A 27,033-nucleotide genomic window follows, 5' to 3' on the forward strand; every position below is an offset into this window, starting at 1 on the left:
TATCATTATAGCTCCTTCCACTTACGAATTTGATGATGTGCTTTGTGTAACTTGCATGTCATATATTATTATTCTAACATGTGGTCAAAGTTAGCCTCGAAAAACGTATTAGGCCCTATATACATGAAAGGAGGGAGTACTCAGCTCAAAACTCGATGTACATTTGGAGATTCAGAAAACACAAATTCGAGTGTGAATAATGGCAGCTTTGGCCTAATAATACTTTGACACTATTCACGTACAATTTTATGTTTTTTTTCTATTATTGTAAGTCAAATTAGGAGCTGAGACTTTTTGAAGTTGAGCATCAACCATTGACGTGTTTCTAATTTCTTTTTTGAAAATGTAGATTTTTTTCCAAAAAATTCGATCTTGATCTTACCTAACGTGAGATCTCACGCAAGTCTCTCCCTTCTTTTTAATTTGTCATGTGGTGTATGCATGACTTGTAATTTGACCTTTATTATATGAATGAGATACGTACTACCATGTGAAAAAAAACATTTATGTACTGTACGCTAGGTGTGATAATATGCACATCGGTTCCTTTTAGACCAGCAGCCCTGCCCATCTATTATCTAACTCTCCATTATTCTTCTAAAAAAAAATCTAACTCTCCGTTGTTTTCTTCCTTAGAGTTCACTACCGAATCAGCTGGCCCAACACGGAAAAAACCATCTCCAGTCGACCAGCCAGGGTTGCTTCCGTATAAGCAGTGAGGTATTGTAATGTATCGGGCGAATCAGCCATTTCAGCTACTACAATAATATCATATTGCAAGCCATTAAGATGCACTGTTTTTTTAACTCTATACTCAAAATTGGAATCCTCGCTCCACCTCTACTTGTCACAGCGGTCCTCCGGCGAAGCGTGGGAGGACCAGGAATGGCTCGGGGAAGACGACCGGGGCAAAATCATGGTGGTCCGAGCAGCAGGGATGGCATCAAACGGAGGGGTGCGAGAACATGGGCGGTGGTGGAAGGAAACATGTGTTCTGAAATGTTCGTGACACCAATATTTGGGTGGATGGTGGGTGCACCATATCACCTGACCCAACCTTCAAATACAGAGTCTGGTGGGGTCGTTTTAGAGCGCGTTTAAAAAATAGCGAGTCCGGGCCATATGGCAACTAAACTAAACTGTCATTTTGGTTCAAAATTGTTATATTGACGGTCATTATGATGGGGCGTATATGACGACTATGCTTGAATTGGTCAGTTGTAACTGGCCAAACAGGGCGTGCTTCACGGGTTGGCCCAGAAGTACACGTGTCTGGCACGCGTGCCGACTTGACACACCAATTTCTTTTTTAAGAAGCCCAAAAGCACGCAGGCCGATGGCATACGATGCCAACCTGTTTAGCACATGTGTCATGCATGGGCCGGAAAAGGTTCAAAATAAGCCTTTAATTTGTAGACCAAAGCTAAATCAAACCCCCTAAACTTTTCACCCCTGAAATCAACACATCAAACTCTTTGATCCCGATATATTTTAAACCTTGAGTGCGTTCCCAAACAGGAATAGTGGACGAGGCAGGTTGAATCTCGGGATATTTGACAGCGGACGCGACTGGACTGGCCCATCAGGAGCGGAGCTAGTTCTTCTTCTTCTTTTAACGCACGATATAAAAATACAGAAAAAGAGACACTTAGGAGGAATCGAGCTTGAAACCTGACACAGGTTAACTGCTCACGCTAGCCTAAAACTAATGGTTGTTAGAGCTACAATCAGAGGCCCGAACAGTTTAACCATACACAACAGCGTCAATATTTGAAAACAATTTTATAAGGGCAAACAAACATCGAAAAAGTTAACAAAGTCTCTGAAAAGGTTAAAAGTGCGAACTCTTTTTGAAAATAATACTTTTTAACAAACACAGTCAATTTTGAAAAAGCAAACATTTTTTGGAAACATGGGAACAAATTTTGAAACCTGAACACAATTTTAAAGTGCAAACACTTATTTTTTTTGTAAAATGGGAACAAATCTGTAAGAAAAATGTTTGTGAGCTCTATAAAATGTCACGAGTTAAAATAATGTAGGTAACAGTTAAAAAAATGTTAATACAATGTAAAGAAATTATTTATGTGATTCAAAAAATATTTTGTACATTAAAAAAAATGTAAATTTCAAAAATTATGAATACTTTTTAAAACACAATTTGAAACATAGTCAATTTTGAAAACAAAATAAATTTTGAAAAGGCAAACACTATTTGAAACACGAGAAGTTTTGAAAAAATAGGAACAAAATTTGAAACTGAAACCTTTAAAAAAATGTTTAAGCAATGTAACAAAATGTTCATATAGTTTTATAAAAGGTTTATTGTCATTAAGTAAATTTAAAACGTGTATTTGGCAAATGTTCCGTGTCACATTTTTTTTGTTTTTTTGGGGATTTAGTAAATTATTTGCGTTAAAAAATATATTAGAAATTATGAAGTTGTTGACGTTTTTTTAAGAAATGTTTCAAAATTAAAAAAGGTTTTCATTATACTAAACCTACTATGTCTTCTTTTACACAATGCGCTAAATATTATCATCATCAGCCACTGGGGTGATTAGCTAGGTGCGGCCACTGTCGAGTTCGACTCTTCTGAAGCTCGCTGTGTGCTGCTAGTATTTTTTGTCGCTCCTAACAGAAGACAAGTGGGTTCGTGTAGTTTAAAAAAATTATTGACATTAAGAAAATGTAAAGGAATTATTATCATTACAGAAAGCAAAAAGAGAATAAATCAAAAAAAACAGTGCAGAGCGAGCATGCGAGCGACCACGCTTATCGGGCGGCCCGCTTCATCCTAATGCAAGCGAGCCCGTCAGCGATCCTTGCCGTGTCACCAAATACCAGCTAAACACCCACAATGTTTGAAATAAACTGGGATCGCAACGTGTTCAAGTTCAAGGGTTGATTTGGACCCATTGGGATTATAAATTCAAGGATTGATTTAGCTTTCTTCTATAAGTTTAAAATTTGTTTTGAACTTTTTCCTGCATGGGCTCAAGGCAAGGCCCGCGTCCTGACCTGACACGACCCGATTATATACGGGCCTCAACGGGCCGTGCTGTGCCGCCCTGTTGGCCTCATCACGTGATTGCGTAGACGCACCGCGCCACCTATACCTGGCCATTCGCCGAGCTTCAGGCCGGGCCTACCAAAGCGCAACGGAGAAAACCTAGGCCCGAGCTTGGCCTAGCCTGGCCGCCGGGCCTAAAAATCAGGCCTAAGCCCAGCTCATAAGTCGAAAATCCCGTCGGGTTGGGCTCTTCCTTAAACTGCAAATACGATGAGCCCAAGCCTGGTCCAGCCTGGCCATCAGGCTTAAAATCTAGGCCCAAGACCGGCCCGTGGCATGGTCGGGTCAGGCCGGGTCAGGCTTTTTGGGGCCGAGTCGGGTCGAGTCATCTGGGCCGGGCTGCCCATGGCGAGGTATAGCGCCACCCCTCCCTCCCGGTCGAGTGGCGCGCTCCCTCCGTCGCCCGCCTCCCGCCTCCCCCCACCCCAAACCCAATTCCCTCCTCTCCGCAACGCGCGACCCGTCGCACGCCCCGCCCCCCCTCTCCTCCTCCTCACCTCACCTCTCTCCCCTCTCCCGCCTCCACCACCCCCAATCCTCCCGCCCCATCGCGCGGAGCCGCTGCGGTCCTATCCTAGGGTTACGTCGTCAAGCTCCGCCCCGCGCGCGGATTCCGCGAACCTAGCTCGCTCGTCGCGCGCGTCGGAAGGCCGCCCGCGCCGTCGCGTTCGGGAGCCGCGGTGGCGGCGGCATAGGCCGGCAATGGTCGGGTCGGGGTCGAAGCATGCCGCGGGCGGGAGCGGCCTCGGCGGCGGAGGGGAGAGGCGCAAGTACCCGATCCGCGCCGAGGACTACGAGCTGTACGAGGAGATCGGCCAGGGCGTCAGCGCCATCGTCTACCGCGCGCTCTGCAGGCCGCTCGGCGAGACCGTCGCCGTCAAGGTGCTCGACTTCGAGCGCACCAACAGCAACCTGGTAATGACCCACTGGCCGCCCGTCGCGTCGCCTGAACCCGCCTTCTGTTTCACCGGCCCGCGCGCCCATAATTCCTGTCTTGTTCGTCGGGTGTTGCATCATAGTAGCGCCATATGTTTGTCTGTTATATCTCGCAGTAGATTACTCAGGTAGATGATCCCGGCCTGTCATAGAACGCATCGATTTTTCGGTCATACTCATGCCGTCGATGGACCTGTCGGATAATTAGTAAGTGCAGATATCAATAATGTGCTTAGAACAATGATATGCTGGATTCATATTTATGGATAAGGAAGTTTGGTAGCTGGCATTGGATTTATGTTAAGCTGTTGAGAATACATGATTATATGAATCTGAACCGGCTGGATGATACCGGCCATTTCAATGGATGCAAATATGTCATTCAGAGGGAATCCGATACGCTCCTTGGCTGTATTGGCTTCTAGCATTGTCTGCATGCAGTTTCATGTCTCCTATTCAATTTATGTCCGTCTTCATGCCACATTTTAGTTCGAGAATGACCAACACCGGTGCTTGTCTTGATGCAGAACAATATCATGCGTGAAGCCCAGACAATGATTCTTATAGACCATCCTAATGTTGTTAAGGCGATCTGTTCATTTGCAAATAACCAAACGTTATGGGTAGTTATGCCGTACATGGCTGGAGGATCTTGTCTTCACATAATGAAATCAGTCTATCCGGATGGTTTCGAGGAAGCTGTCATTGCAACACTGCTCCGTGAAGTTCTAAGAGGATTGGAATATCTTCATCATCATGGGCATATACATCGTGATGTCAAGGTAAATGCACATTCATATATATCTGAAGGATCTGCTGTTCCCCTGTGCTGAGCGCTACGTTGATTTCCTTTCTCTTTCTTTTGACCATAGGCAGGAAATATCCTAGTTGATTCTCGTGGTGGAGTTAAGCTTGGAGATTTTGGGGTTTCTGCTTGCCTTTTTGAATCTGGTGACAGACAGCGGGCTAGAAACACTTTCGTGGGAACTCCTTGCTGGTAGTCATTCTGACAAAGCAATAAACAATTAAATATGCTTTCATTTCTGCTACATAACCTTTTCTTGACACATGCTCATGTGTTGGCCCTTTTAATGATTAGGATGGCACCAGAGGTAATGGAGCAACTACATGGATATGATTTCAAGTAGGCTACTTACTGTACTGGATCACTAGTTAACTAGTGGGGTACCTTTTTCTTCACAACTGCTTGTTAACTGGAGCTGCTTTGAACAAATATGAAATATATTGCAGGGCAGACATATGGTCCTTTGGAATTACCGCACTTGAACTTGCCCATGGTCACGCTCCTTTCTCAAAGTACCCTCCCATGAAGGTATACATACTCAAGCAGATACCATATTACTGCACTTGAACTTGCCCATGGTCACACTCCTTTTCTTATGATGTATGGTAGGGAGTAACTTCAAATTTCTGAGATTTTACTTCACTTATTTTGCTTAGGTCTTGCTTATGACACTTCAAAATGCTCCCCCCGGTCTTGATTATGAAAGAGATAAGAAATTCTCAAGGGTAAATATATTTGAGACGACCCATCACCTCTGTGTTATTTTTCTGAGGACTTATGCATATGGTTTCTTATAACAGCACTTCAAGCAAATGGTAGCTATGTGTTTGGTAAAAGAGCCTTCAAAAAGGCCGACTGCAACAAAATTGCTCAAGCAATCCTTTTTCAAGCAAGCTCGTTCCCATGATTACATTGTTCGAAAGCTTTTGGAGGGATTGCCTGGCCTTGGCGCTAGATATCAAGCTTTGAAGGTACACTGGTTTAAATGGTGCATGGCTATTTATTGGTCACTTGATCTTCTTCACTCTTTAATGTGGGATCTTAACTATTAACAGGAAAAGGATGAACATTTACTTGCTCAAAAGAAAATGCCTGATGGTAGAAAGGAAGAAATCTCGCAGGTGCTAATTCTAAATTTGTAATAGATCATTCCTGAAAATGGCCCTATTGTTGGAGTAGTAAAATCAAGCAACTATTTTATCTTTAATTGCGGCCTTTTGGCATGTCTTGTAAGGGTGGTAGCCACAATAATTAATACTCCCTCCGTCCCATAATATAAGAACGTTTTTCAAGCTAACAGCTTGAAAAACGTTCTTATATTATGGGACGTTAAGAGTATTACTTATGGCATCGGTAATCATGATCGCCGAACAAAATGTGCATTTCATGTTGGTTTCTTTATCCAAATGTTAATTTTTATGTTTCCCCATAACATGATTAAGCATATTGATATGACCTTCTTTCTGAAACTTTGCTAATTAGAAAGACAAACGGGAAGCTTATAAATTTATGATTAAATCAGGTAGGGTTGGGAGGACATGGCATGACTACGTGATAAAGGCCGACATTAGAGTCACTCATGTATCTTCTCAAACAATAGAGTTCAAAATTTAGATGTGGCTACATTTTTAACACATCCTAGAGATCCCCCACTATCAATCATAACGTTTTCAGGAAACCTAACGCACATATGCGCCATAAAGAACTCTTTCTTTTATGGTCAATAGTCATAGCATCACTGAACGATATCCTCCTTCACCACCAAATGCTCCACCGGGAGTATTTGCCATGATACAACTGGAACAGGTAGGGGGCTGGAGGAGGGAGATCAGAGAAGGGCGGGGACACCATTTTTCTGGTGGGCGACGCCGAAGCATGATACGGTGGCCACATGGAACCCTAGCGTTGACCCATCTTTCTTCACGGGAGGTGAATGGGAGAGAATTGGGGGTAAGAAGCATATACTGCAAATTCGGTGAAGTGGCAGGGTAGTTTCGGCAGGGTTTTGTTTAAGCTGGAAAAGCTCCTCACAAGGTGCTTCTGCCTTCGATTGAAAGCAGCCACAACGCTTCCGAAAAGACTAAAAATAATCGAGAGTTTGGTTGGCCCCTATTGGCTTGTAAGGGTGAGAAGCCGCCATAAGCCCAACCAACCCCCCCCCCCCCTGTCAGGACCCGCCCATGATCTACGTGAATTCGTAGTGGAATATAGGCCAACGTTTTACTTCAGCAAACTGGGGGTAAAGAAATGGTAAAGTAAAATGAACAGTAGCTCTGGTTAAACTGATCTGACTGTCATTGTCCAACTGTGAACGAGGAGTGATCTGAGCCGTTTGATCAAGTTGAACCGTTTTGCTGGAAGCGCTACACCTAACTGAACTCGCCAAGCTAGTGCAGCGTCTTTAGAGAACTGTCCTGACATTGCCCCCTTCTTGAGATACGATATGACCTCACGGCGTTGATGAAGAAGCGCGCCACCCTTCTGTAGTGGAACGGAAGAATGCTGGGGATATATTGATAAAAACCTGCATCTTTCCAAGTCGTGTCCTCGGGACAAATTCTCCCACTGGATTAACCACTGTACCACAGGCAGGTTTTGCCGAGAAATTTGTCGTACCTGTAGCACTAATGCTGGAGCTGTTTTGATGGTGGCATCCTTATTAACCATAGGGAAGTCAGGGCTGGGAATGGATTTTTGTCCAATATGCATTTTGAGCTGACTAACACGAGGACTGGGTGTATTTTCACATGTTCAGGGAACTGTAATTTGTAAGCTGTGTTGCCCACTCTCTGAATCACCAGGAATGGCCCATTGTAACGTGTAACAAATGTTGCCAACCCAAAACTCTATTCTATTCCTATCATTGTTTTGACTTTTAGATCTGTGTCATTTCTGTTGTACCCTTTTGGCACCGAGATGATTATTTTATTGTCACCATTATATTGTTTTTCATCCAATCCTTTGTATCTCTTGCATTGCTAGGATGAATACAAAAGGGGTATCAGCAGCTGGAACTTTGACATTGATGACCTGAAGTCTCAAGCCTCACTGGTAGGCATTTAGCATTTTCATTTCCAGTTTAGTCATTGACTTCACATCAAGTAATTTAGCTTATTTATATTTTGACAGATTTCAGAGTGTGAGGACACAATATCATCTAAAGATACAGATATATCGTCTATCTATGACTTCGACACCAGCTTGCAGGAGCAAGCACTCGAAGGGTCTCTTTTTTCAATGAAGTATGATACTGACATCGTAAGTTTTAGCTCCTGCAGAAAGTAAGGTTTTCCAATCTAGAATTTTGCTTACATCTAACGCGAAGCAAAGTTGGTAGGAAAATGATGTCATGGCCAATGATAAGTCAGCTGTTTCATCACCCGAGCAGTCTGTTTGTCTATCAAGGTAATGGATTTAATTTGGTTGAAATTACTTCAATCATATTGTTTGTTGTAAATGATAATATCTTATTTTATGCCAAATAGTTCTTGTGATGACATTGCGAAATTACGTAATGTCACTGTTGTACACCTGTACTACACACCTCAGAAAACTGATTTCACTCATTTCTACTACTAGGGCATCTCTATGTGGAACTTCTAACGGAGTACTGGTAAATGGCCATGTCAGGAAACACAGCTCTATGGAAAGCTGTGATTTGGACTTGCAAGAGAAAGATTTGGATGCCATTCCAACAAGCTCATTTCAGGAAAGGAAGTGTTCTTTCAGTTCTTGCTCATCAGATGGTTTTCTTTCTTCCAAAGAGAGGTTTGTTGTACTTCACAGAAAATTTAAACTTGAAGAATCACCTTTTTCCAATTATGCGAAAACGTGTTTTGCTTGCCGGTAATTTGAACTGTATTCTAGAACCAGTTCCATCTTATCATGGTTGTATTTCATAGTTTCAGTTGGCAAAATTGCCAATATCTTGTAGAATCAAACTTGAAAAACAGTTGACCAATTACGAAAATACAGGTCACAAAAGTGCTGACAGAGGCTTTTCTTATCACGTTACATATGCACTGGGAATGAACAAAACTTACTTTCCTGTATAGGCACATAAACTTTTGAGATTCTCGGTATGCACATTTGGTGCCTGAATTTTTTTCCCTGCAACTTGCAGTCAATGTATATGAAGTTTCAGTTAGTTAGCAGTGCCACTGATGGGGATGTGGTTTTTAAAAGGTTGCTTGCCTGGCTTAGCAGTTCAATGTATATTTTTTATTAGTAGTGTCTTGATAATAACTATTTTGTTCATATGATAGCTGCATGGCTGTACTATTTTTTATATCCATATTCATGACCCCATAACTAATAGGGAAGCTATATTTACCAAAAAGGGCATTGCGTCAAACTGGAACACGAAGCTAAATAGTTTGACCACATCATTGGAATTTCTGTTCTATTAACCAGTGATGTTCCACTTTTTACCATCTGTTGTTAGACCTTGTTTGGAATGCAGGACCAAATTCTTGTGTTCCAAATCAGGCCTAATGGTGTTCTTCTGGAAGCTGTCCATAGTATTACTACTGTACTTGTATCTCCTCGTGACATATTTTGATACAGTGTGCAACTGCATATGTAGTTCTTTCAGCTCTAAGCCACAAATCAACATTCATAACCGTGACAAGGGTAGCGGAGGGGTCTTGCAAGTAGCAGATGAGCCATCTCCTGAAGCTATTTCTAGGGCACCTAAATCATTGGGTAACATACTGGTTTTATCCCTGCAGTTCGTATAGGTTAACCTAATGTGGGCTAATCAGAATAAGTTCTCACGAGTATGAAAGTTTGGCATCTGTTTATTGCTTTAATGCAGTATCAAATGTTGATGAACATGATGATAGATCAAAACCTCCACTTATACAGCAAAGAGGTCGTTTTAAAGTTACACCTGGGAATGTCGAGTTGGATAAGGTAACTGAAAACCATTAATAATACTTGGTGCATGTTTGGTTAACTGTAGGATGACATGATTTTGTAATTTCAGGCTCACTCACCTGGCCTACAAAAGTCTCACAGCATGCAGGTTTTTAGTCTTTATCCTACATCTTGTTTCATGGGCATTTATCTGTTTTGGTTCATGAACTGGTGCAGTGCATGTTTGGGGACTGGAGTCATATATATTTTGCGTGCTCAAAGAATGCAGAAAAAACCATTGTTTCCTGACTAACAACCTTAGTGGTTCCCTATTTGGTATATTCGGCAGCTTTTGTGTTGGGACCTAAGCCATGTGGAAACATCATTATAACCTCTTTAAAAATTTGATATATTGACTGCAGAATATTAGGTTAAAAAAGAGTTTAGAATAATCGCACCATGAACAGTACAGAGTGCTGGAGAGCTGTTTGATTGTCTTTGCTTTAACTCTCTTGGTCCTCAAGAGGGAATTGGCAATAAAACCTGCCTCAAGGCTCAGTAAAAGACTGCTTTACGTGACTGCAAAATGTGCAATAGCAGCAGGATTACTTGGGTTTAGCTTGAACATCCGAAAGTAATTGATGCATGTTAGTCCTTGTATTGATAGGTTTTAATTAGACCACCCCATTGTTAAAAACCCTGGTAAGGGTTTGAACTTTGAACTAAAGAAAAAAAAACTCGACCCAAGGGGAGAGATAACCCGAATGCATTGCATTGTAAGGTCGAGAACTTGGTTTGAACTCTGTTTACTTTTACATGAACTAGCCAATCACAGTTGTCAAATGTGGTTGATCATTTGTAATGCATAAAACATACACTTAACTTTCTTTTCGTTTCACACCATATATTTGTTGTTATGCAGACAATTTCTCAACTTTCTGCATTAAGCATACCATCTTCAGCTGAGGCTGCTTCAAGCATTATTGGTGGCTCCTTGTACATCCAGTTATACAATGTTTTGCAGACCAATCTGCTTCAGAGGGTAAATCCCCCACCCATACAGCACTCACGACAGAAAATGAGCTTGACAAAGAAAACCTCCAAAGAATGAAAAGTTTGCTTTGTTGATGCTAGTCTTCCCCTCACTTGCAGGAACAGATACTTCATGCGATGAAACAGTTATACATTTCTGATTCTATTTCACCTGTTCGGATGCATTCGTTAAGTCGTTCCCCATCTCCATCATCAGCTTTATCGGTAGATAGATCCATGGTAAGCTCAGGTTCCAGTTAAAGTGGCAGGAACTGTATTATGAAACTCAAAGCAATGTCTGTGTTGGAAAATGCTGATGAATACCGGACACCATTAAGCCATGACCAACTAGAAAACCAAATCACTTTATGGCCCTGTTTGGTTCAGCTTTTATCGACAGATTCCGCTGCCGCGCAGCAGAATCTAAACCAAAGGGCGAATCCAGCAGAATCTGATTCCAGAAATCCGCTGCCAAAATCTGAACCAAAAGCTGAAGCAGCTCAGGACGTGCTTTCCAAAATCTGATTCCGCTGCGGGCCAAAATCTGAAAAAGCTGTATTAGCTGGTTTGCCAAATGACCTACATCTTTTTCGCATCAGATTTTTCACAGCTGTTTTTCCACAGCAGATTTTTCACAGCTGCTTTTAGAAATCCACAGCCGAACCAAACAGGGCCTATATGTTCAACATGTCTCATTTTCCATTCTTTCTATTAATGCTGAGATATGAAATTCCAGCAGTGATAATTCCGAAAACACGACCTAACTCAGTTAAAAATCAGTGCCATGGAATTTTGTGGGTTGCTAAAATTAATATCTGCTGAACACTGCAAAGATCCCACAAAGTCCTTGGGTCCTGGTGGGCTGGTACCTCTAAATTTTAGCACCCAAAACATAGATGATAGTTATTCAAATTACTAAGCCGCCAATATGATGAACCGTGAAAGAAAGGCTTTGCTGACTTTATTCAGTCACTCACTCTCGTTATTATGATGGTAAATGCCAAGAATAGTACTCCCTCCGTCCCGAAATAGTTGTCATCAAAATGAATAAAAGGGGATGTATCTAGATGTATTTTAGTTCTAGATACATCCCTCTATCCATTTTAATGACAAGTATTTTTGGACGGAGGGAGTATAACCTGCCGACTACATTTTCAGTTGGAAGCAGCACAAGAGAAGGAGAAGGAACTGGTCAATGAAGTCCTGGAGCTACAATGGCGGTAATTATCTCTTATCTAATCTGTCCATGGTCTAAACCAAAAACAAGAAAAGAGCTCAGGATTGAAAGTTTGGAGCACTGCAGGTTATTGTGTGCACAGGATGAGGTGCAGAGGCTCAAAGCAAAAGCAGCCCAGGTACCAACATTTCACCCCATACGTGATCTTGTATCAGGGCACAATTTCTGCATGTTCACATTGAGATGCTCCTATTTTACAGATCTGATGAGTGAATGTTGTTGGGGTTGTTGCTGATTGAACTCCAAGCTGTGCAGTGAGGATTAAGGACGCGTTATCATGTTAACAAAAGGAATGTGTCGTTATCGACTTTATAAGTAGCTTACATACTTTGGCATAGGAGAGAAGAAAACAACAACATGAAGATGATATAGTAGGTTGCAAGCCTGCATAAAGGCAGCAGTGCTTGAGTTACTATATCTGTATATAAGAAGTGATGCTATTTTTCTGTTAGTGTTCAGTTACCAAGTTTTGTGCATCCACACTGATGAATGGATGACTGGGCCTCCTGTAGCCCCCCTCAATGCTATGGCGCTGATTTTTTGTTGGAGCGCGGCATCATGCCAGGTTTGAGAAAAAGATTGTCTAGCTTTCAGGGAATTCTTGCAAAGAACATAAAATATGGGGCATACGTGTCTATCCATTTCATTGCAGAGGGAATACCACCTTGGGATCTGGGAGTTATCTTTTCTGTCCCCTATGGGAATTGCATTGGTTCCTGTGAATCGTTGTGTTTTAAATAGGCACAGAGTATGAGTACTCTATTACTGCCAACTGATGCAAGGATATCTTGGTGCAGCAAGATGTAGGATTTGGCATTCATGAAAGAATGCACTGGTGAATCTGTCAGGAACTGCATGTCGTCATGAGTCCAATCCAAGTCAATCACATAAAACACGCTGGAACCCATGTGTTACAAGTAATTTTTGTGACACGAGCAATATATGTTTACATCTGTAATTTACACCCACAACATTAAGCTTAGTCAACACCTATCCTGTGCTATGCTACGTCAAATTGGATCACTCCCATCCATTGCTAGGTCAGGCCTGTCTTCCTATGGATACACTCATCTTGCACATGATATTTACATCAGTCAGTGGTAGGAACGGGGTCGGCAAACCGACAAAGTCAGTCCACGTGGTGGTGTTCATTCTGTTTCTGAGTATAACCGGTATCCAGCAGGCTGAATTCGCGCTCCAAAACCCACGAAGATTCGTTTGACTTGGTGGTGCTGATCGTGTACTCGCGGAAGTATCCATCGTGAGTTACAACATAGACTACAGTCCTGCAAAAATTTACAATTGCTTATGAATATGATCTGGAAGGCATTAAATGTCAAGATGCATCTTGTGTGGAATTATGCGTGAATTTCTTACCTCACAGCAGGAAACTTGGAAGAATTTTGGGAATACTCTACACTATGTACTGCTAGACAGCTGCGATTCCAAAGAGTTACATTAGCGATAACAGTGGAGGGTCAGAGGAAGCCAGAAGATCTTAAATGTACCTCTTGGTTTCTGCGGGGGCAATGTTATGAATAACATGATGATTAGCTGGATCCAAAGCGTCGGAAATTGCTTTGGATCCAGGAATTATTGAACCGAGTAATTTATTCGTTTGGTTCCTGAAAAGTGAAGCACGTCAAAAATATGTCCACAAAAAAGTTGATTCACGAATCACAATACCGAGAAGGAAACGTCACCTTCCATTTCTGGCAGCATCAAGAAAAAACATGTGCAAAGAGCCTGACGAACTTGTGGCAGCAAGAACATCAGGCCGATCGATGCACGGCCCAAATGAGAGCGAGTAAATTGTTGATGGATATGCTCCCCGCCGAAAACTATGCGACTGTTGATGTAAGAATTTAAAACGATATGAGGCAGAATGACAGAGTGCTTATCATGGTTGCAGAGGAGAGATCACTAATTTTCACCTTGGTTGCTTGTGCCACGATATATACCCTAATCATAGTGCCCTTCTCAGAAGCTGTTGCCAGGTACATCCCATTAGAAGAAAATGCCATTGCAGCTAATGGAGACTCATGGGCATCTATCTGTTGATCAATTACAAAGAGAAAACAATATTCATGAAAAGACATAACAGAAACAAGAACACGATGTGATTATATTTTCAGATTACTAGGGTTGAGATTAAGCCTCCAAACTTGGCTGAGAACTGAGAAAAACAGATCCGGTCTTGAAAGTTATTCTGATTATGATCTATATTCCAGAAAGAAAGCTTCAAACTAATGAGTTTGTTTCACGCACAGGAATCAAACATTGTCCACGCCACCATAGTTGCATGGCCATTGCTTTTTCATTTTTATAACTGGAAAAGGCAGAAAGGGATCTAAAATAATCAATGAGTAGTTGGTTTTTACAGTAATATCTCAAGAAAGATCCAGCACTTGGAGAACTGTAAATCTGTAAATGTAATGATGTTTACTCAGCTGTACGAATGATACAGAAGGAACTAAACCTTCTGGGAATTACCTGGCATATTAATTCAGGCTCTGACGCTTTATACACTAAAGCGGATCCTTTTGATGTGCTTGCTGGGATGGCCAAATAACACCATTCTGAATTAGGAGCAAATGCACAAAGACCTGATATTTTTGAAGTTAACAATGTCAGCAGCAAATATGTGAAGCGAAATTTCCGTTTCAATGCAAAGAAACGCAAGCCCCAGCTATATGATTGTCTGGAATACTTGTATGAGTTTCAGTTCAAAATATTTGGGTAGGATGCTTACCTTTAGGGTTATGAACCGTGTCTATTTCCTCCAAGATACGAGTGCTGTTTAGATCGTAAATAAAGGTCTTGTCCTGCAAAACAACAATAAGCCTGCACATAATGTGACAACCTTTTTGAAAATAAAACTCCATGAAACAAGTATGCATAACATCCCTTTTGACCAAAACTCGATAGGCATAAAACAATTGCACAAGTAAAAAGTTATGCCATCACAAGGAGTCAGGAACTAACGGATAGAAGCATTTATTTTTCTTTGCGAGGAATAGATAGAAGCATATGATTAAGCGTCATGATCCCTGACAGCATTGTTTATTACTGACCTAAAACATCTTACATTTGTTTACAGAGGGAGTAGAATGGACCTGTAAGACTTCTCTTCTCAAATTGCAGCATATATTCAGAACAGTCATCACTAATGTACTAGTCTTGAAACACTAGGGCATTCGGCCTCTTTTAGACAGGAAGGATTGGTGGTGTACCTCGTTCTACTAAACCGAACAGCCAAAATTGTACTCCTGAAGTTCAGATCCTTCTTTGAGGCGCATGTGATGGTATTGAACAGGCAAAGGCGACGAGGAGACCGTGAAGGCTGCAAAAGGCAGTTTGAACCGACGATTAACCAATGGCATCACCATCCATGTAAAACTCGATTCGTCGAACCTCAACCGCACAACAGGGAACAAAGCGATTCGTCGAACTTCAACCGCACAACAGGGAACAAACAGAACCGAAAACAAGGAAAAGAGCGCGTCAGATACCTGTTCCCCAGTTCCGACCATAGCGATGAGGTTCGTAGCAAACCACAGCTCCACGACATTCAGTCCTCCAAGTTCTGCAACCACAGAAGAGGCACATACGGCTTGACGCCTTAGCTCCTTATGATAAATTGCATAGAGCGATATTTATTCCCTACGCGGGTTTTAATCACCGAACAATGCGTTGACAGAAAGAGAATTTGCATTGCTATCTGGTTCTACCCTCTACCAATGCACAACGATTGTGTTCAGAACTAGTCTGAATTAGGCAGGAAGCACAAAGCAGCCTTGATTGTTCAGCATAAGCTTCTACGTAGAAGTAGCCGGTTCTACACTAGGAGCTACACAATCAACTTGTTGTAAGCACAATTGGATATTCGAAGACTCGGAGTGGACGACGGCTATGAGGGGGGAAGAGCTCTGGAGCAAGACTTACTGTTGTCGTTGCAGAGCCTCCCGGTCCGGGCATCGAAAATCTTGAACCCTTCCTTGGTCCCGACGGAGAACATGCTGAAACAAAGCACCGGGCAACCCAGAGTCAGAATCAGAGCTCCCCTCCGGCGAATCCGACTCCCCCGGACCCGCCGGAATCGAGCAGGAGAGCGCATATTCCGCCGCCCCGCTCCCGCGCGTACCTGTTGTCCTGGTTGAAGGAGACGCAGAGAATCTGGGGCCGGGACGAGCCGCTCGCCATCGCCGGAATCGCTCGCCGGAATCGAAAGTTCGGATTTTTTTTTTCCTTTCTCCTCCGCGGCCGAAGGGGAAGTTCGGTTGCGCCGCCTGCGTGCGTGTCCGGGAATAAAGTAGTGAAAATATTCGGCGGTGGGATGGCTGGAGGGCCGGATGCTTTACGTGTAGCTTCTTCCCCGTTTCGTAGCCCACTTGGGAGTCTTTGCGTGCGCCGTGGACGGATGAGAAGCTTCGGTTTAACGGTAAAACCAACGGAATCCGTTTTGGTAACGGGTCATAATCCCCTTTTTTCGTGGCAATGTTCAGACTCCTGGAGAAGAAAAAGATATTTTTTGCGAATGAAAAAAGAAAGACATACTAGAGTGAGATTGTTGTACGTTTTCTGAAATCCGGCTATTTTTTGTTGTGAAATCTGCGTATTTGAAGAGTGTCTCAGGCGTACGAAATTACATTTTTTTTTAAATAGATACAGATCCATCACGCCACGTGTGAAAAGCAGTCACGCTGTTATTATGAGGATTTATTATTACATGAAAATGGTTCTAAAAATAACTACTACCCCTTTCTCAGTTTATAGGACGTGCGCGTACCCCTAGGTCGTCAATTTGACCAACCTAATACACGTCATATATTACAAAAAATATACCAATATAAACTTCAGATGTTCTATTTTCAAACAATATAATTTTTGTGTTATATAGTTTATATTAGGGTAATAAAATTGGCAACATAGGTATACGCGTAGGACTTATAAACTGAAACCGAGGTAGTACATGCTTTTATATGTTAAAAATAGTTTCGACCACTATAACGTGACAGAGATGGCTTTTTGGACATCCAATATCATGGGGGGGGGGGGGGGGTTCCTTTTTTTTAGGGGTTTGTAAACTTATTTATTTTCTTTAAGCAAAAAAGCAGTGCTATGTTGTAATTCCCATGTTAAAAAATTCTTCATGCCGAGGTAACAGTTCATATGTTTGTTAAAAGAGCTGACTCGGTGAGCGTTAAATCCCCAGCTACATTGTGCTACAGGTCCATGACACGTGTGAGTCATGAGTTTGATTAAGGAAGCAGATGTAATTTTTCTTAACTCTTAGTTTTAGAAATTGTTGAAAGGGAAGCCACAAAATAGGCATGGCACATTATTGGAAAGTGAAAAAAAATATTATGTGTAAACATGATGCGAAAAACTTTGCACCATCACATCTAGTTTTGTTTGCTTGTAATAGAAACTTATGACAACCGAAGGACCCAAATAAAACACCGAGAAAAAGAGGGAAAAGATGTTGCAAGCACCACACCGAGAAGAAATGAGAGCACAACCATGAGTGGCGGATGATGGGTTGCGTGAGGCCCCATTGTGAGATTCAAAAAGGCTTTGGTGTGTTGTTGTCAATTACATTTCAACTCTTACTTTGAACTTGGGTTCCTAATGTGCTTGTTGTAATGATGTTAGTATACTTTAATGTGGGCAAGCCTGGGAGTGATGTTACCCTGGATAAGATGTTGCTTTTCATTTGCTCTCTGCGCTTTTTGTTTTTGTTTACATACTTTGCATGGTTGTGAAATTGGCGGTTTCTTTAAAAATTGACATGGATGTGTGTTTTTCCCAAAAAAAAGGATGACGAGTGGAGCTATCATGTATTATTCATAACCTCGGGGGGATTAGCCATGAATTCGCAAAATAGAAGACCAACAAACCCGCCACCTAACTAAAAGTGATTACTTACATCTTTTTCCATCCTTTCTTCCTTCTTCTTTTTCTTTTCTTCTTCTTCCTGGTTCGATGATTTTTTTCTTTCAAATTCATGATTTTTTTTCTCAAAATTCTGAGAACTTTTATTCAAATTCATGGACTTTTCTAAAATTCATGAACTTTTTTTAAATTCGATGAAGTTTATTTCAAATTTGATGCACTTTTTTAAAATTCCATGATTTTTTTTCAAATTCAATGATTTTTTTTGAATTCGTCAGGTTTTTCAAAATCCATGCACATTTTTGAATTTATGGATATTTTTGTTTTTTGCATAGAAATGATTTTTAAGTCAATGATTGACTAGTCAACTGGTCAATCGCGAACGGTAAATGCGATGAGCTAACCCAACGGAAATCAAATGTGGTTGACGGTTACCATCTACATGGGCCGGCCCATGAGCGATGGCGCGTGGGCGCTAGGAAGCTTTCCTGGCGCGTTCTCCCTGGCACTGAACACGTCATATAGGAGCTCCGGTTCCGCGTGGTTCCGCCAAATCAAAGGTATGGTGTGTTCCGCATATGGAGGGAATATGCGTTTTTCTGGAATGAGTGGGTTGTCGTTCCTCCACCCAACCGAGCCCGAGAACGGTTCACTGATGACTCAGAACGAAACACACCCTAATACTTACTAATTTTTTTGTGGTTGAAAATTGTATTAGTCAAATAGTAGCAACGCTACGGTCTGAATTTCAAAGATCAATTACCTTTGACATGCCAGAGTTTAACCAAACAACAGTTCTACCTTCACTCCTACCAATTTAGCCAAGTGATCACTAACAGTGTTTTGGCTACAACATGGGTAACAGAAGTAGTAGTACAAAGACTCCTCAAATGCTTAATCTTGCAAACCAAAGAGGCAAAAATTGATCTATCTGTACTTTCCTCATTGATCATATTCACTGCAACCAAAGAATTCATCTCCACATGTATGGGAAGATCAGTTCTCCGAATGGCGATATTTAATCCTTCCATGCAAGCACATAGCTCCGATTCCAGGGCACTCCTGCATGAGAAAGTTCTCGACAAGATGAGAATATTATGTTGCCAGTGCTGTGCGGAAGGATCATACCGGCACCTGCTCGGCCGCCATTAGTCCATGAACCATCTGTGTTCAATTTAGTCTAGCCCCCCCTTGGCAGAGCCCACCCAGTTTTTTGCTCTTCATTCAGTATCACGTGTGAGGTGGTATTCAGATGCTCATAGGAAATAATTTGTTTCCCTTTCTCTTGGTCAGATTGTGAACTCTGAAGTATCAAAATTAAGTGACTCCACATAGCTTGTCAGGTATCTTTTCGAGACTTCCATAGGAGGAGGATCTTTGTGATGGACAGTTTCATTCTGGCTATGCCATACCCGCCATAGTGTCATCAGTAGCATGCACCTTCCGATCTCTGATAGTGGGTATAGTGTGTCGAGCAGCCATTCAGTACCAGTGTTACGAACATCTTCAATATTCGGCAGGAGCCAGCTTGTCACCATAGTTCTCCACAACTGCTCAACAGGGGGGCATCGGCAAAGTGCATGGAAAACATCTTTAGTCGCACGCCCACAGACTGGGCATGTTCCTGAAGTCTCGGGGCTCCTCTTGTGCTTGTTCTGCCATGTGGGAAGTGAATTAATCGAGGCACGCCATGCAAAACTTTTTACCGTAGGAGGGACACGAATCTTCCAAATAAACGACCAGCAAGTACCCCGTCCATCAGGTGCTGCACTTGATGCTTGAGCAGATGGTCTACATGATTCCTCAAAAGCTAGATCATAAGCCGACTTTACTGGAAAAACTGCCATTTGTAGTAGGGGCCCATGCTAGTACGTCATCACCAAGTCTTGGGGAGGCTCTGATTTTTAGAATTTCAACCACATCACAAGACAGAAAGTAGGACTACACCAAGTTTAAATTCGAGGACACATTATCATTTAGCAGTTGTGAAACAAACCGAAAAATGCATCTCCCTTGTGTCGAGACTGGTTTATAAGAGAAAGGCCTGGGGATCCAACTATCACGCCATATTCTATGCTTTCCCCATTTCCAACCCTCCTCAGTCCCCTCTTGAGTAGGCCAAGACCATGGATGATTGCCGTCCAAGTGGAAGACGCATTACCGGAGAAGACGGTATCTTCCAGCTTGTCATTAGGATAGTATTTGCTTTTCAAAAGACGTGCACATAAGCTATCTGGCCTCGTCAATAATCTCCAAGCATGGCGAGCTAGTAGGGCTTGATTAAACATGCGGAAATCGCTAAATCTAACTCCACCCTTATTCTTTGGTTGTTGAAGTTTCTGTCAAGATTTTCAGTGTACCTCCCGTTTGCCCTTAGAAGCTCCCTAGTAAAAATTCCTCACCATCTCAGTGAGATCATCACATACCGAAAAAGGGAGTTTAAAAACTCCCATAACACACTGGAAGTGCCTCTGCTACTGATTTGATAAGTACTCCCTCTGTAAATTAATATAAGAGCGTTTAGATAACTATTTTAGTAATCTAAACACTCTTATATTAGTTTACGGAGGAAGTACTTCACAACCAGGTTGAGCCAGATGGCCATCACCCTATTGGATCAGCCTTTTCATAAGTTGTGCTTGCAAGTTTTGGAATCTCACTTTGGACATCCTGCCATTCGGTGTTGGAAGACCTAGATACTTCTCTTCAAAGCTTGTGTTTATCACATTCAACACCCCATGAACTTCATCTTGAGAGTTAACCGGACATGATTCATCAAACATAATAGAGCATTTGTTGCAATTCAATAGTTAGCATGTGGCATGTGCGTAGAGAACAAGGCATGATTTGACATGTTGTGCTTGAGCACGAGATGCCTCAAAGAATAACAATGTACCATCAGCAAGGAGCAAATGTGAGATACTCGGTGCATGTCTCCAAATCTTAACAGGAGTAATCCAACTCAACCTTCTGTCGTTTTTTTTCTGTCTTAAGATGGATGAGAGCCCATCAGCAACGAACAAAAATAAGAATTAAGTTTGTTGTAGTATATGATTCTTTCCTAGTAGTATTTCCCAGGAAAAAAAAATGAGGAATTTGATGTCCCAATCGTGACGCGCACGTTGCCGGTGCTGCTGAATTTCTGTTTGCACACGACGTAGAGGCCGCGCGGCACGTACGTAGACGTATATAAGAACAGCCACGCGTGAGTTTAGGACCGGACCGGACCGGACCGCGTATGATGCTTTTCCTCGCTGAATTTTTTTCCTCGTTGTTTGGTTTCAAATGAAAAAAGAGTCATGCACACAAAGGCTCGTCAGCGAGCGGGAAAGCTGTCAGTGGAAACCCAGAGGGCCGCGAATGGCCCAGCCCCACATTGAGAGGCGTGCGAGTCGTCCATGATGGCCCGGCCTGGCCTCGGCATGCTCGCAAACTTCAGAGATGTTTTACTTAAAAATTTGTCTAAAGAAAACAAGCAGTCTTTGCCAGTCCCTGTGTCACGTACGCCGCGTGCCTTTGCTCTGTCTGCCCGAGCCGTGAGCTCGACCGGCGGCTAGCTACCTGTGGAAACGCTTAATTATCCGATTACCGATGGCCCGGCTAGACTTGTCTAACACGATGTCTCTGCCAGTGTGCCTGTCAGGGGACGGACGGTAATAATCTTCCATCGAGGACTGTATTTCAGCTGATTAGCCACGCGCATCCCGTAACGACGAACTGGTTCCCCGTGAAGAACATGCTGCTGCTCGCGCAGCTGCTGTGTGACGTAGGTAGGTAGGCCAGTCAGAGTCGGTCAGATGAGTGTGCGTTTGTTGTGGCGTGGTGCACCACGTGAAGTCGCTTTTTTCCCGCTTTGTTCCGGGGTGGTGCATGGTCGGTGGACGTACCGGTGGTACGACCACGGTGCAAATGATGACTACGCCTTGGGCCGTGTTAGACTCTTTATATACTGGGCCTTCGTACATGTATTAGTGTCCCACCTGTAATTGTAATTGTGTTGTACATCTTAGGTCAACTTCACCGCGCGATCCAAATTGCCCGCAAATATATGTTTGCGTCAAAAACGGCCCAACGCTAGACCCCAAACGGACAAAGCTGTCCGCATATGTCCGTTTTGATCCGGCTTGACCCCAAATCTGAAGCAAAGTTGGGCAATAAATGGGTCTGCGCGGACACAAACGGACGCTGTCCTCATCCTCTCTCGTCTGCTCGTGTCCGCACCTGGCCCACGTATCAGCGACCCACACCGAGCCACTCGTTGCTTCCCGCGTCGACAGCCAGCCGCACGCCGCCGCCACGTCCGCCACTACGCGTCCTGCGCCAGCAACCACGTCCACCAGCCGCCGCGCCCGTCGCCGCGCGCCGAGGAGGAGAGGAAGCGACGGCAGGAAGTGCGTCGGCACGGGGTTCCTCCGCCGCTTCGCCTTCGAGCCGCTCAGCCAGAGCCCGCTCCTCGGGCCCTCCTCCGCCACGTGCATCTAGCTCCACGCCTAGGGACGGAGCCAGAAAATGGAGATAGGGGGCAAGGTCTAGAAGCATCAAAACCATAAAAGATATAGTCACCTAGCGTAGTACCATTTTTTTCAAAGATTGGTAATATAAATATAGTAAGGTCTAGATGGTCAAAATATTTTCGCTATTCTGCAATATAATTGAAGTCCGCACGATAAAATGACATATTTATTAGCACCTTTTTTTCCTTGAAATATTTATCGGGGCCAATTTGTTCATCAGGTTCCACACTGTTCGTATTTGCCTTACCATCATGTTCACATGGACACTGAGAAATTGAATCAATTAGCTTATAAGATTTATGAATACATCAGGTTCTCTTCCTCTTCATGTCTACATCTACATGGACGCGAATCTGAATTTTTCTAATTAGTTTCTATGACTGTAGTTTCCACTTTTGTACTTTTCACATTTTGAATGCATAAATTAATCTAATGTTGGGAGATTTTTCAAGGACTAACTAAGACAATCAGAATTAGAGAGGAGAGTTTCTCAAAAGAAAAGGGAATTAGGGGAGAGTAAACTGACCTTCCCTGCTTGCTTCGTCGCCCCTCGTAGGTCATGGCGACCATGCGGGCATGCGGCCCTGTGTAAGTCCGAGCAACTGTGGTCTGTGGGTCGCCGCCCCGCCCCGCCCCGCCCTATTCTCATTTTCTGGTCACCGAAGAGTTCGGTCGACCGGAATTTGGAATCAATAAACCGCCCTTGGCGGCGGCGACGCACATACAGGGCCTCGCACGTAGTGCCAGCAAGCTAAAACCTAAACTATATGTTCGTGCGTGCGGCTGCTGCCTGCTTTTGAGTCTTTTATGATGGGCTTAATGAAGCTGTTAGTATTGCTGGATTTTAGCCTGCTACAAATTCGCCATCAATAATGGGCTTTACTTTATTTCCTTTTACCTGGAAATGGGCTTTACTTTGCGTTACATACCAACAGGGGGGCGAGAGTAGTCAGGGACTTACGGTAGATACGAGATTAGCAGTTGCCTAATCGTGATTTAAGGGAAAAAACTGATCGTTGGGGGGGCGGGGTCTAGCCCCCCCTCGCCCCCTTGGAATCGTCCCTGTCCACGCCGGCATCGTCCACCTGCTCGCCAACATGCTCAGCATCGTGGTCGTCGGGCTCAGGCTCGAGGGAGTGGGTGCCGGCGAGATGGGTCAGGGCTGCTGCAGGGCGGCGGAGCACGGGGCGGGGCAATGGCGAGGTGGAGCGAGCTCGGGCGCGGGGCGGCACGGCGAGGTGGTGGCGCGTGCGGGGCGGCATGGCGAGCTCGGGGCGAGGTGGTGGCGCGCTGCGACGAGCCGGGGTGGACCGTTTGGGTCCCAAAGGCCTTGTGCGCGTTGGGCGCAGCTGCCCCATACGCCTGTCTGCCCCCCGGACGTCCGCCCAATCGCTCCCCAAACTGTCCAAAGCGGACGTCCGGATGGCGTCTAGCGGTGGAGTTGGCCTTATGTTCTCTCTATATAATGCAAAGGTCACCCCACGTTGGAGGTGTGCCACAAAACCCTAAAACCCTTGTCTAATATGGCATCCGACCTAACGATCTAATGTCTTCCGCTCCGCCTCCGTCACCTCAAGCGCCGCCGCCGCCGCTGTGGTCTCCTTCCCCGCCCTCCTGCCACTGGCCTCTGTCCACATGGATCATGCGTTCCTCCCACCGTCCCTCGCACGTCTCCTTAATGGCGGGACTGCGCCCTACACGGCGGAGGGATCGCTCGGCCCCCTGCAGACCCAATCGGCGAGGTCCCTCTTCGTCGGCTTGATGTCCTCACTGTACACCGGCGTGTCTTCCTCGTCGCCCGCTGCATCGGCTCGGTTCCAACAATCGCCGCCGCCTCCGGCTGCCACGCACTCCCTGGTGCCCGCGCCGCCGCCCCCCGACTACATCGCATCTGATGATGCACGCGGTCGCGCCTCCCCCTGCCGCCTCCATCTACACCCAGCAGGCCCTGCCGTCGCCGATGTCGCCCATGCGACCTATGGTGGCCATGGCGGCTATCCGCTGTATGTCGCTCCATACGGCCCTCCGCTACCCGCACGTCCCTCCTACGGCGCGTACCCTGGCCAGGGCTCGTATGCGGCTCCGCCGCCCTATGATGCATCCTACGCGTACGACATCCCACAGGTGTACGCGCCTGCCGTGGCTCCATCTGCACTGATGCCATCTCCTGCACCCTACGTGGACGTTGAAGCTGCTCTGGCCGCGATCTCCTCGCTGTCGTTCTTGTTCTCGCACCTCCTTCTAGTGAAGCTCAAGCCGGATAATTACCTGTACTGGCGCGCTCAGGTGCTTACTCTCCTTCGCAGCCATTACTTCGAGGGGTTCGTTAATGGCACCCTATCGTGTCCGCCGCCACAACATCCGATGTTCCCTGCGTGGATCGCTCAGGACCAAGCCATCCTCTCGGCCATCCATTCTTCCTGGGTGAGGGTGTTGCCGGGCTGGTCCTCTTTGCTGCATCTTCTCACGAGGTGTGGGACATCCTGGAGTCGAGCTTCTCATCACAGTCTATTGCTTAGTATATGGCTATCCGTGCCAAGCTTGCTGAGACCTGTAAGGACAATGCTATGGTGACCGCCTTCTACAACAAGGTCAAGAAGTTGGCCGACACCCTTGCTTCCATTGGAGAGCCCCTACGTGACACCGAGTTCACGGCCTTCATCCTAGCCGGCCTCGACAACGACTACGACTCGCTTGCCGAGGTGATCAATGAACGCAAGGAGCCTATTCTGTTGGGGAACGTAGCAATTTCAAAAAATTCCTACGCACACGCAAGATCATGGTGATGCACAACAACAAGAGGGGAGAGTGTTGTCCATGTACCCTCGTAGACCGAAAGCGGAAGCGTTAGCACAACACGGTTGATGTAGTCGTACGTCTTCACGATCCGACCGATCAAGTACCGAACGCACGACACCTCCGAGTTCAGCACACGTTCAGCCCGACGACGTCCCTCGAACTCCGATCCAGCCAAGTGTTGAGGGAGAGTTTCGTCAGCACGACGGCGTGGTGACGATGTTGATGTTCTACCGATGCAGGGCTTCGCCTAAGCACCGCTACAGTATTATCGAGGTGGACTATGGTGGAGGGGGGCACCGCACACGGCTAAAAGATCAACTGATCAATTGTTGTCTCTTTGGGGTGCCCCCTGCCCCCGTATATAAAGGAGTGGAGGAGGGGGAGGGCCGGCCCTCTCTATGGCGCGCCCTAGGGGAGTCCTACTCCCACCGGGAGTAGGATTCCCCCTTTCCTAGTAGAAGTAGGAGCCCTTCCAAGTAGTAGGAGTAGGAGGGAAGGAAAGGGAAGGGAAAGGGGAAGGAAGGAAGGGGGCGCCCCTCCTCCCTAGTCCAATTCGGACCAGCCCATGAGGAGGGGTGTGGCCACCCTTTGAGGCCTTTCTCTCCTTTCCCGTATGGCCCATTAAGGTGTTGGGTAACATAGTAATTTCAAAAAAATTCCTACGCACACGCAAGATCATGGTGATGCATAGCAACGAGAGGGGAGAGTGTGATCTATGTACCCTTGTAGATCGACAACGGAAGCGTTAGCACAACGTGGTTGATGTAGTCGTACGTCTTCATGGCCCGACCGATCAAGCACCGAAACTACGGCACCTCCGAGTTCTAGCACACGTTCAGCTCGATGACGATCCCCGGACTCCGATCTAGCAAAGTGTCGGGGAAGAGTTTCGTCATCACGACGGCGTGGTGATGATCTTGATGTACTACCGTCGCAGGGCTTCGCCTAAGCACCGCTACAATATTATCAAGGACTATGGTGGAAGGGGGCACCGCACACGGCTAAGAATATGATCACGTGGATCAACTTGTGTCTCTAGGGGTGCCCCCTGCCTCCGTATATAAAGGATCAAAGGGGGGGGGGGGTGCGGCCGGCCAGGAGAGGGCGCGCCAGGAGTTGTCCTACTCCCTCCGGGAGTAGGATTCCCCCCCCCTTTCCTAGTTGGAATAGGATTCGGGAGGGGGAAAGAGGAGAGAGAGAAGGAAGGGGGGGTGCCGCCCCCCTCTCCTTGTCCTATTAGGACTAGGGGGGAGGGGCGCGCGGTCCAGCCCTGGCCACCTCTCCTCTCTTCCACTAAGGCCCATATACCTCTCGGGGGGTTCCGGTAACCTCCCGGTACTTCGGTAAAATCCCGATTTCACCCGGAACACTTCCGATATCCAAATATAGGCTTCCAATATATCAATCTTTATGTCTCGACCATTTCGAGACTCCTCGTCATGTCCCCGATCCCATCCGGGACTCCGAACTCCTTCGGTACATCAAAACTCATAAACTCATAATATAACTGTCATCGAAACCTTAAGCATGCGGACCCTACGGGTTCGAGAACAATGTAGACATGACCGAGACACATCTCCAGTCAATAACCAATAGCGGAACCTGGATGATCATATTGGCTCCCACATATTCTATGAAGATCTTTATCGGTCAGACCGCATAACAACATACGTTGTTCCCTTTGTCATCGGTATGTTACTTGCCCGAGATTCGATCGTCGGTATCTTAATACCTAGTTCAATCTCGTTACCGGCAAGTCTGTTTACTCGTTCCGTAATACATCATCTCACAACTAACTCATTAGTTGCAATGCTTGCAAGAATTATGTGATGTGCATTACCGAGAGGGCCCAGAGATACCTCTCCGACAATCGGAGTGACAAATC

The 27,033-nt window shown here is 44.9% G+C and overlaps 2 protein-coding genes across 6 annotated transcripts; one reads left to right on the top strand and one right to left on the bottom strand.

The window, feature by feature from the left end:
- Window positions 1–3,736: 3,736 nt before the first annotated feature.
- On the top strand, window positions 3,737–12,722 carry LOC123128733 (serine/threonine-protein kinase OSR1). 5 transcript variants are annotated; one of them, XM_044548819.1, is made up of 20 exons: window positions 3,737–3,988; window positions 4,537–4,791; window positions 4,882–5,006; window positions 5,109–5,153; window positions 5,261–5,342; window positions 5,471–5,539; window positions 5,615–5,785; window positions 5,870–5,935; window positions 7,797–7,865; window positions 7,944–8,072; window positions 8,152–8,219; window positions 8,394–8,582; window positions 9,400–9,518; window positions 9,631–9,728; window positions 9,802–9,840; window positions 10,594–10,713; window positions 10,824–10,943; window positions 11,862–11,923; window positions 12,007–12,058; window positions 12,141–12,722. In XM_044548819.1, exons 1-20 carry the CDS (start codon window positions 3,776–3,778, stop codon window positions 12,144–12,146), a joined length of 2,097 nt encoding a protein of 698 aa, XP_044404754.1. In that variant the 5' UTR covers window positions 3,737–3,775; the 3' UTR covers window positions 12,147–12,722. The 5 variants fall into 5 exon arrangements, with proteins under 5 accessions (XP_044404754.1, XP_044404755.1, XP_044404756.1 ...); XM_044548820.1 differs by having other exon boundaries at window positions 9,409–9,518; XM_044548821.1 differs by having other exon boundaries at window positions 8,445–8,582.
- Window positions 12,723–12,804: 82 nt separating this feature from the next.
- LOC123128734 (autophagy-related protein 18b) lies at window positions 12,805–16,312 on the bottom strand. The gene is made up of 11 exons (XM_044548824.1): window positions 16,085–16,312; window positions 15,886–15,959; window positions 15,453–15,526; window positions 15,174–15,283; window positions 14,693–14,784; window positions 14,434–14,546; window positions 13,875–13,994; window positions 13,644–13,789; window positions 13,449–13,565; window positions 13,318–13,377; window positions 12,805–13,226 (listed from the first exon to the last, which is right to left on the bottom strand). Exons 1-11 carry the CDS (start codon window positions 16,141–16,143, stop codon window positions 13,070–13,072), a joined length of 1,122 nt encoding a protein of 373 aa, XP_044404759.1. The 5' UTR covers window positions 16,144–16,312; the 3' UTR covers window positions 12,805–13,069.
- Window positions 16,313–27,033: the final 10,721 nt, after the last annotated feature.

The sequence above is a fragment of the Triticum aestivum genome, chromosome 6A (genome assembly GCF_018294505.1).
Source record: "Triticum aestivum cultivar Chinese Spring chromosome 6A, IWGSC CS RefSeq v2.1, whole genome shotgun sequence".
Classification (NCBI taxonomy): Eukaryota; Viridiplantae; Streptophyta; class Magnoliopsida; order Poales; family Poaceae; genus Triticum; species Triticum aestivum.